This window comes from Leptopilina boulardi, unplaced genomic scaffold (genome assembly GCF_019393585.1).
Source record: "Leptopilina boulardi isolate dan_hultmark-lab unplaced genomic scaffold, ZJU_Lbou_2.1 LbouV2_51, whole genome shotgun sequence".
In the NCBI taxonomy this organism is placed as follows: Eukaryota; Metazoa; Arthropoda; class Insecta; order Hymenoptera; family Figitidae; genus Leptopilina; species Leptopilina boulardi.
Window position 1 is genome coordinate 1,626,946 of NW_026137996.1, and position 14,875 is coordinate 1,641,820.

The 14,875-nt window shown below is 24.6% G+C and overlaps 4 protein-coding genes across 5 annotated transcripts in view; 2 read left to right on the plus strand and 2 right to left on the minus strand.

Moving 5' to 3' along the window:
* Positions 1-109: 109 nt before the first annotated feature.
* On the minus strand, positions 110-2,748 carry LOC127289796 (protein MEMO1). The gene is made up of 8 exons (XM_051317971.1): positions 2,548-2,748; positions 2,211-2,292; positions 2,064-2,132; positions 1,878-1,990; positions 1,688-1,799; positions 1,393-1,612; positions 1,219-1,323; positions 110-1,096 (listed from the first exon to the last, which is right to left on the minus strand). The coding sequence occupies exons 1-8, from the start codon at positions 2,597-2,599 to the stop codon at positions 959-961; spliced, it is 891 nt and encodes a 296-aa protein (XP_051173928.1). The 5' UTR covers positions 2,600-2,748; the 3' UTR covers positions 110-958.
* Positions 2,749-3,817: 1,069 nt separating this feature from the next.
* LOC127289788 (tetratricopeptide repeat protein 39B-like) lies at positions 3,818-9,418 on the plus strand. The gene is made up of 11 exons (XM_051317961.1): positions 3,818-4,078; positions 4,799-4,848; positions 4,947-4,975; positions 5,216-5,396; positions 5,485-5,617; positions 6,262-6,394; positions 6,489-6,588; positions 6,662-6,727; positions 6,793-7,514; positions 7,625-7,858; positions 8,004-9,418. The coding sequence occupies exons 2-11, from the start codon at positions 4,822-4,824 to the stop codon at positions 8,233-8,235; spliced, it is 1,857 nt and encodes a 618-aa protein (XP_051173918.1). The 5' UTR covers positions 3,818-4,078; positions 4,799-4,821; the 3' UTR covers positions 8,236-9,418.
* Positions 9,419-11,336: 1,918 nt separating this feature from the next.
* Positions 11,337-14,875, plus strand: part of LOC127289805 (larval cuticle protein A2B-like) — a 60,402-nt gene continuing 56,863 nt past the window's right edge. For both annotated transcript variants that reach the window (XM_051317982.1, XM_051317983.1), the window contains exon 1: positions 11,337-11,454. The gene's annotated coding sequence lies outside the window, so the exon portion shown is untranslated. The remainder of the gene's footprint in view (positions 11,455-14,875) is intronic.
* On the minus strand, positions 12,076-14,785 carry LOC127289789 (asparagine synthetase domain-containing protein CG17486). The gene is made up of 3 exons (XM_051317962.1): positions 14,621-14,785; positions 12,825-14,329; positions 12,076-12,437 (listed from the first exon to the last, which is right to left on the minus strand). Exons 1-3 carry the CDS (start codon positions 14,672-14,674, stop codon positions 12,263-12,265), a joined length of 1,734 nt encoding a protein of 577 aa, XP_051173919.1. The 5' UTR covers positions 14,675-14,785; the 3' UTR covers positions 12,076-12,262.

Here is a 14,875-nt window from a genome sequence, read left to right on the forward strand (position 1 = left end):
GATTTGTTTGAAAATAAAGTGTTTCTAAATTAACAAATTAATATTTGAAGTTATACACGAGTTTTCTAAATATTTAAGTCATTAAAATGCAATTAATATCACTCTAATAAAATTTTTTTTAAGTATAATTCAGTAAGTATATATATATATATATGGTATTTGTAAAAATACCTAAATTTTTATAACGATTTATTTTTTTTTTACAATGTTTGTTTATTTTCCTAGATAACAATTCGCACATTGGAATTGAATTAAATTTGTTTCATTATCACATCGAATTACACAATTTCTTTTTAAAAATTCAACCAAAATTTTCATTCAATTAAATTTAAATATTTAATTTATATTAATGAGACAAAAACTGATAACAGTTTTAAAAATTAAATCATGAAAATTACGTTTCAATATTGAAAATGAACTGCAAAATAAATCGATTTACTAACTATACTTATTGCTAAATTGATCATTTTAGCAGAAATAAATGTTTTTTTTTTCTTTCACAAAATGCTTCTTAATAAAAAGAAAAACAGTCTCGTTAAATCTCTCACAACATTGAACAAAATACAAATTTTGATAATTTTTCTTGTATACAATTTTTTTTTTATATATATATATAGATATATAATTTTTCTCGAGGCCGTGAAATATAAACTATAATAATAATAATTTATTACAGCCTCAATATTAATTTTGCACGTTAACATTTACTTTACGTCGAATATCTTTTTTTTTTTTTTTTTTGTCTTCTAATTATTATTTCGCTTAAGTAATAAGCCATTATTTGTGATTTATCTAAAATTAAGAGTCTCTTGCAAAAATTATTATCTGTATATGCTTTTTTTTGCAAGTATTTCAAAAACGGTAAATAGTTTTGTGTGTTAGTCAAAATTTCTTGCAACTAAAGTTTTTGAGTATTCTATACTCAGAACGAAATGTGTGAAAAGAAAAAAATCTTTTATCACTCAACAACCAATGATGCACTCGCGTAACTAACAGAACTGTCGTGCATATAATTACATTCACTACTTTGAGCATACTTTAAAAATTTCAAATTCATCCTTTGACCATTTGAACGACTTTGTACGCATTGTATTGCCTGAAAAGAAAAATATTTATTTTTATGCAAATCTTCACATTTTTTTTTTTTTTAATTATGTTAAAACAAAAAAGAAATAAAAATAATTCAATTGAAATTAAATTCGTATAGAAAAATATTACCTGCAGCAAAACACCAATTGGATGTCTGCCACAAATAGTGTTACCGTAACTTTTAAGATACTCAGTGAAAGCTGCTGGGTTTAGGCTCTCAACTAGATCCATGCCCTAAAAAATTAAATAAATTACTTTATAATATTTAAAACTGAAAATATCATTTTTTTTTTAAATACGAACCATCTTATCAAGATTACGAATTGATTTATGAATTGCACCGCACGCTTGATCATAATAAGTATAATGAAATCTTTGTCCCCAGTGACAAAAATCAGAAGATATGACAAATAAATTTTGTGGATCTACCATATATGGTGCCAATATTTTGCCATACATGGCTTCTTTGTCAGGACTTAAAGATCCAACTAAAATTGGAATTATAGTAAACGAGTCCTTAAAGCTGTACAAAAAAAAACAAACAAATCAAATTTGATTAAAAAATTTTAAATATTAAAAAGAAAAATTAATTACATACTTTTCCATAACTTTGGCAATATACGGTAAAGTCATTTCAATACTATGTTCATCTTCATCAGTATTAATATCCACCCATTCAAAATGACCCGTTTCTGACAATTCCTTATAAACTATTCAAAAATTATATTTTTATGATTTAAAAATTTTAAAGAATTTTAATTATACATTTTTATATGAATTATTCTCACCATTTTGATCAATACGCAAATCGTACAAAGGTGTCTGATAAGTAGAAGCTGGAGAAAGACCACATCCTGATATTTTTACATGATGTGAAGGCCCAAGAATGAATATCTTTCGACTGTAGAAAATAAATTATTTTCTCAAAAATAGATAATTTTGAATTTTAATTAAAAAAAAAACAAAAATCTTACACAACTGCTGGACTAATTTGACGATACGCAAATCCAGCACAGCTTCCACAGTATCCATAACCCGCATGACTGAAAAAAAAGGTTTTATATTCTAATGAAAAAAAAAAAATACAATTTGCAAAAAAATTAAACAAATATTATACTAACGGTGCAATTATTGCTCTGGCAGGTCCATGAGATAAATCGGCTGCATTAAGCCAACCTTCTAATTGTCTATTTAATTCAGCACCTAAATAAAAAAACAATTAATTGTGGTAAAATTGTTTTTTTCTTTTTTTTTAAATCAAGAATCAGAAAATTAAAATTTAAAATTATTCAATTTTTATTTTTAAAAGAAAGTTAACCTTAAAATACATGTGAAAATTAAGGGTACTGTTCAGGATGAATTAAACAATTAAACTTATGAATAATTATGAAATTTCGTAATTCGCATAATATGGCAGGAAAAAAAAGGAAACAAAACAAAGAACAAAGAAGATCTTACCATTTTCGGTATACCAACTTCCAGAATGACTCGCTTTTCTTGTTAATGCCATTATTACAATTTTAACTCCTCTTTTTTTATATAATAAATTTTTACTGAAAAATAATAATATACAAAATATGTGACGCTCTGCACGAGAAAAAGGACCTCTCCTTCTTTTTGTTTAAATGGCCTCCGTAGTATGGAAGATTCTATGCGCCACCTGGTATCACAAAGGAACAAGCTAGTAATCGAGTGATTTTCAAGGTGCTTATTGGGAACGGTGGTCTAGTAACAATCTAGTAACTTTGACCCATTCTCTCCCTCCATTTTGTTTTTTCTACTCTTTCTAACCTATTAATTGAAGAGAGACAAAGAAAGAAAATGGAGGGAGAGAATGGGTCCCCACCAGATGGCGTATTGCAGTTTAGCCGATCCCAATATACCTCAAATTTCGATCAGATGAACATTATTTCTGGACCGTGAAAATGCGTGAAAAGTCATTTTCACGGCGGGTATTTTTGAATTGTTTTAAACAAAAAATGTTTTTTTAAGAAATATAATATTAAATAATTGTTTTAATATGTAAGAACACTTTAAAATAGTGATAGAGAGATGATTTGATTAAAAAATTTAGCAAATTTTGCTTTAAAACGTTTTCTGCTACAAGAAAGTGTAAAATGACGATGTTTGTGAAATGGTTTGTACAGTGCTTCTTCCTTGTTAGTGTCTCTCAGAGTTTTGTTTATGTTATGTCGGTTCTTTTTAACTTGTAATAAATAATGAGTGCTGAAAATAAATCGGTAAGTTGAAATATTAATCAAATAAATTTAAATTCAACTAATTGTTTCGAATAACTGAAAGAAACATGTACACATGTGAACTGTACAAACCATTTCACAAACATCGACATTTTACACTTTATTGTAGCAGAAACGTTTTAAAGCAAAATTTGCTAAATTTTTCAATCAAATCATCTTTTTATCACTATTTTAAAGTGTTCTTACATATTAAAACAATTATTTAATATTATATTTCTTAAAAAAACATTTTTTGTTTAAAACAATTCAAAAATACCCGCCGTGAAAATGACTTTTCACGCATTTTCACGGTCCAGAAATAATGTTCATCTGATCGAAATTTGAGGTATATAAGCACCTTCAGTCATTTTGAAACATAGAAACTCACCCAGTCACCCTGAGTCACCCTAACAATAATAATAACAATATTTCTTTTCAACCTTCCCAGCCTTGCCTTGCAGAGGTGTAATCCCAGCTTTAACCTATATTTACAACATTTCCATCTGTCAGTCATCTGTCATCAGCCGATACAAATGGCAAATTTTCTAAAAATACCTTCATTTTTTCTAATTATTTGCCTGTATATATCTATATGATTTATTTAATTATTAGTGAAAATATTTTTCCAATGATATATCTTTATAGTCTTTATTGATAAAAATATATAGTCAATTTCTAAACGAAGAATTTCGTGATAATATATATGTATACAGTTTTATCTAAATATTGGAGATAATAGTTCATGACAATAGGTATGTATAATTAAAATGTCTATTATTTAGTTTTTTATATTAATATTTAGTTTTGCTAAAAATTAAAGTTTGAAAATATAAAAAAAATACAGTTAAGTATTTTATTGTGACTTGACATTTTGTACAGTCTCCGTTTTCGAGCGATGAATCATATATATATATATACATATATATATTCTATAGAATATATTTATTTTTAATATATCTTTTTTCTTGCAAATTATTTATTAAAAATTAATTTTTTCAATAAGCAATCATTGTGAAATATTTCTATTTGATTGTAAATATAAGTTTTGAATTTTTCACTTTCTTCAAATCATAGATTTAAATGCAAAAAACTAGGTCTTCCTTTCTTCAGAAAGCTGAACTAACTTAATTATATTTCCCATTATCGTGTGGTCTACTTAACTACCCTTTCTAGTCTTTATTTTTATTTTAACTTAACTATCGAAAGTTAACGAAGACTATACTTATAAATATAATAAAATTTTTCAATAATAAATCATAATAAACAATAATTACTTCATTTTATTTGTAATTATATAGTATCTCACGTGAAAATAAATATAATTTTTAAAAAATACCAGTAGAGTTCTTAATTTTATTAAGATAAAAAAATATATACTATTCAGAATTTTCAGGATATTATCTTTGTACTTTGATATATAATGAGATAGTCATGTGTATCATCATTATTATTTATCTCGTTTTTTTTTTTAGATTTTCATTATTGACTTTAAAACATGTCGGATGTAGAAGGTGAAGATGAGGTGAGTGAAACACATTAGAAAAAAAAAAATTATTCTAAATTTATCTGACGAAAACAATTTTATATTTTACAATCTTTTTTTTTTTTTTTTTATTTCAGTTTCAAGATGCTCAGGAGAATTTACCGCAGTATGTATTTTTCTTTCTGATTGTGTGTGATTAAATAACGTTATCATCAATCATTGTCGTAATTATTATGTATTACTCGACAATTTTTGTTTAAATGTGACTTATTAGCTACTAAATTACTTTTTTTTTTTTTTTCCTTGTAAAAAATTCAAATATGATTATCAATAAGCGGATAAATAATTTATTGCTCTACATTATTTATTTTATCAAGAAGATTTAATTTTTACTTGTATTTTTTAGGCTCACATCTATGGATTTGGAAACAGCTTTAATGGAATCTAAGCAAGCTATTCATTATTTTTTTAATAATGATTTTGAAAAAGCAAAAAAAATAATGGAACCATGGGCCAATAGTAGTATGTATCATGCTTTAGGGAACAGTGTCTTTGCATTTTTGGAAGCAATACTTACATTCGAGCACGTATGTATTTTTTTTAATTGATTTTTTAAAAAATATTTTTCAATTGTTCTTTTTTTTAATATTTAAAATATTTTATTTTACAATTTAGAAATACATCGAAAAAGCATCGGAATCATTAAAACAATGTATAGCCGTTTGTTCAAGACAACGTAGACATTCGAGTCTTACACAAAATATTGGAAAAATGGTCAAAAGAACAAATTACGATTCCTATACACTTGGTAATGTATATATTAAAAAATTAGAAAATATTAATTTTTTGCAGCTTAAGACGCTTTTTATTTGCATGATCAACTTTTTAAAGTGACTAATTAACAAAAAAAAAAGTCAGATAAAACAAGAAATATATCACATTAATAGAGAAAAATTTATTATTCTGTTTTTGTGCTAAATCGTTAAATATACTCGATATAAGACATAAATAATTAAAAATGACAACAAGAAAAAAACCATTATTCCTTTAAAAGCTTTATTTCATCTATATTCACATTTTTATCATATAATTGTTTTGTAGTTAATTATACTTCTTTTAGTGATAAAACTTTTATAGATTGTTTACGTAGAAAAAAAAATTGACGTTTGTTATCTCGTTAAATTACTATACTTGTTTAACAATAGTAAATGGCATGTGAAAATTTAGTAAATTGTAATTATTTTGGGTGATTTTTTTTTCTAATTTATATTTTAGGTCTTTTATTGGTAAATTGGTAATTTTTTTTAATAGTTAAATACATTATTTTTACTAGTAAATTATTTAAAAAAAAAAAAATTTATTTCTCTTTTTTAAATTTGTATTGGTGAATTGTTGAAATAATAATTGTAGACTGTAGTGCATGCAGGGAATGACATAAAATTACTATTACAGAGGAAGTGCATGCCGAACTGTGCTATGCAGAATCTCTTCTATTGAAGTCGATGCTTACATTTGTGGAGGACGAAACACTGGTCAGCTTTGTCAAGGCTGGATTGAAAATTCGAACCTGTTTTCTTTCTTACAAGTATATCGCGCAACTTGCTTTTGATATGCTTATATAATACAAATTGAATTTTAGAATTTTTATTAAAGACAATTTATTATTTTTTTATTTTTAGGGAATGTGCAACGATTTTAAAAACTCGCAAATGGGAAAATGAATCGCAAAAAGCACATTTTGAAAGTGGTGTTCAAATGGGGTTGGGTTCTTTTAATTTGGTATGAAAATTATTGTTGATATTGTAGAACTTTTTTTTTTTTATTTTCTTGTTTATTATTTTCATATTTATAGATGATATCATTGCTGCCAGGAAGGATAATAAAATTACTCGAATTCATTGGATTTTCCGGTGATAAGGTACTTATATATAATTAATATAATAATTCTAAAAAATAAATTAATTTACAAATGTATATTTACAGAATTATGGTTTATCGGAATTACATGCGGGTTACAATGATCGAAGAGGAATTCGTCAAGTATTGTGTGCAATGAATTTGCTCTCGTATCATTTAATTGTTTCTTTTGTATTAAGTCACACTGACGGCGATTTAAATTGGTGTGAAAATGCCCTTGCACAAGAATTAAGTCTCTATCCAAATGGTGTATGGTTTTTATTTTTTAAAGCACGACTCGAATTTGCACGTGGCAATTTGGAAGATTGTGTTCAATGGTATATAAAATCGTGGAAGAGTCAAGATTTATGGCCACAATTTCATCATCTTTGTTTTTGGGAATTAATGTGGGCTCATTCATTGCAACAACAATGGGATCAATCACTTAAATATGCGACATTACTTGTTAAAGAATCAAATTGGTCACGTACTATTTATCTTTATCAACAAGCGGCAATTATGATTATGATGAAGAATGCATCAAAAGACGACGAACGACATTCAATTGATAGTTTATTAATGCAAGCGCCAACATTTAAACAACGAATTGCTGGAAAATCATTGCCAATGGAGAAATTTGTTATTAAAAAAGTTGAACGTTATTTTGCACAAAAGAAACATTTAGTATTGCCCATGTATGAATTGATGTTTGTTTGGAATTTGTTTCGAGTTGCTGGAAAGAGACAGGATATTGTTATGAAAATGTATCAGACTATCGAAGAAGAGGATAAAATCTTAAAAAATGCATCGTAGGTTATTTTTTCAGATTTTAATTTATTATTGAAAAATATATTTTAATATCCTTTTTATTGAAATTATGAAATTAAAAATTTTTTTAATTAATTATATTTTATTGCAGTAAAACAGAATTTCAAGTTGACAATGAATCCCTTATTTTATTATTGAAAGGAGCATGTTTAAGGCAAATGAAACATCCTTTACAAGCTGAGGAATGCTTGAAAAAAGTAATCCAATCGGAAAAGCAGATTAGAGAAGACAGTTATTTACTTCCTTATGCAGCAGTTGAACTTGCTCTATTGGCACGAGACCAGGGAAACATTCAAAATGCAATATCACTCTTAGAAGATGCCAAGTATATAAAAATCTTTTTATTCTTATATAATTATTATAATAAATTCTTTCTGTAAATTATTGTTGAAATTAAAATTTTTATTTAATTTATTTTTTAAATATAACCACTTAATATAATTTAAATAAAATGGAAACAATTTTTACAGGAAAAATTACACTGGATATTCATTGGAATCGAGATTACATTTTAGAATACATGCAGAATTAATGGATCTTTCGGGAAAATTATCAACACCAACATTACCAAATGTTAATACCATGGATCTAAATGGTGATCTTCGTGGTCAGACGAAGCGAGAAAATTCTGTCAGTGATATTAAATTAAAACACTCAAGTTCTACCAAATCTTTGAAAAACAAAATTTTAAACAATTCATAGTTTCATATTCAAGTTCTCAATTTTTTTTTTTGCTCACATATTACGTAAAATTCAATTACTCTAATTATTATTCTTCCTTTTTTTTATCTTAAAATTAACTATTTACATAATGATAATTTATTAATTATTGATATAATTAATAAGTTTTTTTATTGCATTTTTTAGAAACACACTTTCTTTTTTTCTTTAATCGAATTTTGAATTTCATAATCAAAACTTTAATTTTAGTTTATGCTTTTTGTTTCGTTAATCAAATTATCGATTCTTTAAGTACTTTATATTGAATTTTGAATAGATTTTTTTTTTCAAAGAAAAAACATAGTATTAAATTAAAAATACTCTTGCTGTCAAAAGAAAATTTAATTTGACAGTCATACAATGCCTGTACGTATAGTATTTAGATCGGTAAAGAAAAAGTCCTGGAGAATTAGAAATAATATTGAATGTGATTATTTGATTAATATTGAGTTTCACATTTAAATAAAAAATAGAAACGTAAATAATAAATTTAATTAAAAATCATAATTTTAATTCAATTATAATTAAATTTAAATTGTGTCAAATTATTTAATTATTTTTATATCTAATTTCTCCTGAACTATTATTTAAACGAATTAAATACTATACTATGTACATAACATTAAATAATACACGATACCACAAGTATAGATAATACAAAGTACTTTTAAAGTACACATAAATTTTGTAGGTTTGTACATAATAACGTGAACATTTCCTTTCGTGCATTTACGAAAAAAATGTTATTAATTTATTGAAAAAAAAAAATGTTGATTCCAATAATTTGTTATATGAACAAAAAAATATTTTATAATATAAATAGTAAAATATTCATTTAGTTAAATAACTGATTATAAATTAATCAAATCATTTTTTTTTTCAATGCAACAATATTTATAACAATTTATTATGGCTGTTGATATACAATACAATGACTTGAACAATTGAAAAACGGTTCTATTGTAAATCGTAGATTATATCTGCGATTAATTTGATAATTATTATCAGGTAATTTTCCTTTTTTTATAATATGCAAAAAAAAAGAATGTTTATAATTTCAGCTATGAAAGAATACAGTAAAATACTTCCAGTGATTTGATAAAAACAATGAATTAAGAATTCTAATTATTTTCACGATTTTGCAATTAAAAAAAATTTTTTTGTACTTGTTTTTAATGATTAAATAATTTTGAATTCTTAATGAATAATTATGATATATGTGGCATTTAAAAGTATGCCCAGTATTTGTTTTTGCGTGCGCAGTGCTTTCCAGTATAATAGATATTGTAAAATGAATTGTTAATTAGTTTTTTATTATTTATTTAACTTTATGATATTAATTGTTTATACATCTATATATATACACGTGGTTTATGTGCAATTTAGTAATTCGCAAAAAGGCATCTTTTAGTTTACAATAATAATATATTACAAACATGTATATTTAGAAATTGGTATATATAATTTATTTGCAAATTTAATTTACAACAAAAAATTCAAAGTACATTAATAAAATAGAATGAAAACAGGTTTTAAACTGTAGAGCTTATATACATGCTTATTGTTAAATAGTGAATTTAAATGTTTTTTGTAGAAAAAAAAGTTAATATCATGTTTAATCCAGTGTTTATTTAATGACATAATGACAAAATTAATTAATTCAGATAATTATAATTGAGTATCTTGTTTAAAACGAATGGAAATTATTTCATTGAAAACAAATGTAATTTGAAATCAACAGATATGTAAATAAAAGAGGATTTATTAACTACATTTATTATTATTAATTATTATTATTAACATATATATATATTATTTTTAGTTATTTTATTATTCAATTTATTTTCTAATTATTTGATTGTAATTAATATTGATATTAGTATTATTATAATTTTATCATAAAAAAAAAAATCAAATTCATTGTTGCCAATAGAAAAAAGGCAGTTTATGTGAAGTGCATGACCAGAGTTGGGAATGTGTGATATTTTTGAAAGTTTCATTTTTTCTACGAGTGTAATAAACATAATTATTTTGAAAATTCATCAAATAATATTAATAATAAGAATAAAATGCAATTATTGTTATGAATTTCATCATTATAATGATTAAATCTCGTTAATTTGAAAATATAAAGACATATGAATGCACCTTTATGCCGAAACTTACGCGCTTGCTGATTGGCCAGCGCTTGGCCAATAGAATGTAGTAAAGGTAAGGAGGGTGGAAAAACTACACTGCGCGTCAGTATCAATGTGGATCTTGGAGGGGTAAGTGCTACTAGTTTAATCAAGGGTTAACGACTTTTTTTCAGATATTCAATATTATTAATAATTGCAGTCGATATAAGACAATATCTATTTAAATATCGTTTTATATATTGAGTCTAGGTAATAATTATATTAATGGCTATTTATTTTAACTTCAAAGTAATCGAGATTTTTGGCGCAGCTAAATTTCAGAGTGTTTATGTTTATTGACACAATTGAAATAAATATTCGTAAAAGTTGGTTATATTTCTGATTTTTTAGGCATATATTGTTTAAAAATGGAAAATTTGCCTTCGAGCAAACCTGGGCTAATATTTTATTATCAATTCATAATATGAAGTGTGTCCAAAATGTCCGCCATCTTGAAAAGTGTGACGTAGCGACCTAGCTTTACGTTACATTTTTTATTGTAAAAAAAGAAGGAATGGGTCAACATTTTGTACATTCCACATTATAATTGAAAGTTAAATTCGTATAAATTGATTATATCTTTGATTATCAAAATAAACGTTAATTTGTTAGGCTGAAATTATTATTGATCGTGTCGCTTAAATACTGCAAAGTTCAGATTGATCGTTCTCAAAGAAACAACGATCATATCTACTGTACAGACGATTGTTATTCAGTTTTTCTGTATTAATTTCTAGTGATTATTAAAGTTATTATTATATATGTCCATTTATAACCTCAGTCGTAAAACCTAACGCGTTTATTTATTTTTGTGCAAGTGAATTTCGAAGAAAATATTCGTCAACTTATTCGATTATCGAGACATTTACAAAAAGGATGATTAGATTACATATTTTATATTTTTCAGGTATTCACAAATATGTAATTAAAAGGGCAGGTAGAAGAATATACAAATGATATTCAGAGAAAAGCTGGCACAATAGAGGTTATACTGCCATGGCTTCGTGTTGGAAATCTGAAATCTGTGAGTTTTTTTAAATTAATTTTTTTTCGTCTTTTATATTCGTGCATGTTAATTTTACAATATTAAAATACAAAAGCTGATTAATTTCTTTAATTAGTTGAAATAGTAATTCTGTACTGTATAACATATATGCATATAATTAATAAATAATAATGTATATATGAAAATAGAATTTTTCTACTTTTTATAAAAAAAAAAAAAAAAAAACAATTTTTCTCAAAAACTATTTATCCTATAAAAATTTGAGCAAATTTTTTTCGCGAATTCTTTGCTTTGTAATTAAAAAACGTGGAATTTATTATTTTTGTATTTATCTCTCTATTGACCGCAGCGCTCCACTTTCGTGACTTCGTGACGAACAATGTTTGGCTTAAAACTGTGACTCATTCCTTCCCCTATGAGTTTAAAACCTGTTTTTTTTTTTATTCAGATCAATCGTAACAAAGAGCACGAATATTTAAAAGAAAGTGATAAAATTATTATTTATTATATATAAATAAAGTAAAATAATTTTGTCAACTTTTTAAAAATTATTTTCTATAATTAACAAAATTTTAAAATATAATTATTTTTTACAGTGTACAAAAGACATGTATATTTTTTTTTTACAAATTTATTAAAATATTTACATTTTTATTATATATATATTTATTATATATACAAAAAAATTTACTTTTTACAAATGAGCGTGAAATTTTCGAAAAACATGGGTATCGTCAATAAAATATTTTTCAAAATTTTGTGTTGTCGCTGAGAAAAAAATGTTAATTAATTTTAAAAAAGGAATACATCTTGTTTTACCTAAAATTTATAATCGATTTGATATGTCTTTTGCATTTTCTCTTCCATTGGCAATTCTTGAACCAAATTGAAAAGCTCTTTTAGGAAAATTTGCAGCATTTTTGAGATTTAATTTTTTAGCAACTAATCTTAAGAGTAATTTATCTCCCAATCCACAAGGAAATTCCTCAGTTGGACAGCATCTAAATGAATTAAAAAATTTATATTGACAAATTTAATTTTTGCACATTATTAAATTTTGCATAAAAAAAAATCAACAATATATAATTAGCCGAAAGTTCTAAACGTTCATATGAACGAAATATTTTTTTCAATCTATAAATTATTAAAAATAATATATATATAATAAATAAATAAATATATAATAAAAATTAAAATAAAACAGTAAATTAAACAATTATTAAATTAATAACTTCTTTTTAAATATTTTAAACAATATTTTGTTTAATAAAATTCGTATTTAAAAAAGTAGAACAAAAAAAATTTTCGTCCATATGAACGTTCAAAACTTTTGGCTCATAATATATATATATATTTTTTATGTATTTTAAAAAATTTGATTCTTTTACCTTTCCCAAGGAGGTAAACTTTGGACAAATTCCACGAGATTTTCATCTAAATAAGGATATCTTGCTTGCTTTCCATGATCAGAAGTCACTCTATCATCTCGACCTAAATTTCTATCAGAAATTCTGTTCAATTCTAATTTTAATTCCTCGATCAAAGCTTTCCAACCTTTGTGTTTTAAAATTGTTCTGTGTCTCATATAACCACCGAATAATTCATCAGCACCCATACCCAATAATAAAATTCGACAAGGAGACTCATATGATTCTCCTTTTAAAAATCCAATTCCACGACTAGCAAACCAAAGAGCACAGCCCAAACTTTCATCAAGAATTGTCTCCAATGGATAAATTAAATCGGAAATACGTGATGAACGGTAGATATTTAATTCTTCTTGCGATATATTTACCTCTACAAAATTCCAATTTCTCTTTGGACATATTAATTTCAAATCAGCTAAACTTTGTCTACCAGTTTTTCTATCAGGAACATTATATATTTCTTCATTATTTTGGTTTTTTGGATTTTTATTTACTTTTTCAAAAGCAACATTTATGAGGTCTATACTTTCATTCTCAGGAATAAAATTATCGGCAATTACCGATATAATTGAAGAATCTAAACCACCCGAAAAAAGAATTCCTATTTTTGTATGACAACATTTGACATTTTCATTATTTAAAATTAATTTTATACAATTCTTGCAATATGATGGTTGTTTTTTAATTCTTGTTTCAATTGATGTTTTTAATAAATTTTCTATTTTCTCTACTCTCTCGAAAATATTACTTCTTTTTAAAAGTAAATCCATTATATTTTCCTTATTTTCACTGTCTAAATTGACATGAAAATAATGTTCATCAATATTTATTTGATTTAGAGATTCTTCTTGTGATGGAAAGATAATTTTTTCAATTTTTATACTAGTATTAAAAATGGTTTCTAATTTTTTAATATGTTCGTGAAAAATATTATTTGTTGTACGCCATGGAAAACAAGTGAGATTTAAATTAGAAAAATTTAAATTTGTTAAATTTAATGCAAAAAGTCCAATTGCTGGTATTTCAAATGTATCTTGAAATTTTCGACTTGTCACCGACATAAATGTTAATGAATTATTTACTAAATTAAAATTCACAAGTAAACTATGTCTTCCAAATAAATCTCGTGTAAAATATAAAATATTGGTGGATTTTTGATAATACAAAAAACTATAGGGTCCTTTTATTAATTCAAGTGTAGGTAAAACATTTAATGATTGAAAAGAACGTAAAATAAATGATGTATCACTTTTGTTTAATTCTATTGAATTGCCAGAGAAAATATCTCCATTCCATAAAAGAATATTCTCATTCTCATCTAAACAAGGTTGAATTGTCATTTTTGATCCTTGAGTCCATAAAATACTTGCACCAAAATAACCACAACATTTATCTGTTAATTTAATATATTTTTCACATACATTATCTGGACCTCGAGAAAATATTCTTTCTTTACAAATGTTCCACTAAAAAAAAATTAATTAATTAATTTATACACTTTTGTATAATTTATAATACTTTTAGCAATATAAACATTGATAAAATATTAGAGGTTATGTTACAACTGGTTTATAATATATATAAGATAATTAATTAATTTAGAACAATGTTAATTTTAATAGTATAATTTAAAAATTGAAACTAGTTAAAAAAAACTTTTGATTTTTTCTAACTGTACAATAACTCACAAATAATAGTTGACTTTAAAACTTTGTTATATAAATAATTAAAAATATGATAAAAAATCTTTATTATACCTCAACTAAATCATTGTTTTTTGAATTGTGTATACAGCAGAAAATTCCACACATTTTTATATTGAAATTAAATAAAATATATAACTAAGTAGAAGTTTATTATATATGTATTAAAGCGGAAACAACGCATTTAAAGCTGTCAAAACATAACCACAAAAGTAACCACGTGGACACGTGTGGAATCACATAAAGGTGTCACCACATTGTTATTATACTATATGATTATAATTTTTTAATAGAAAGACAAATAATTGT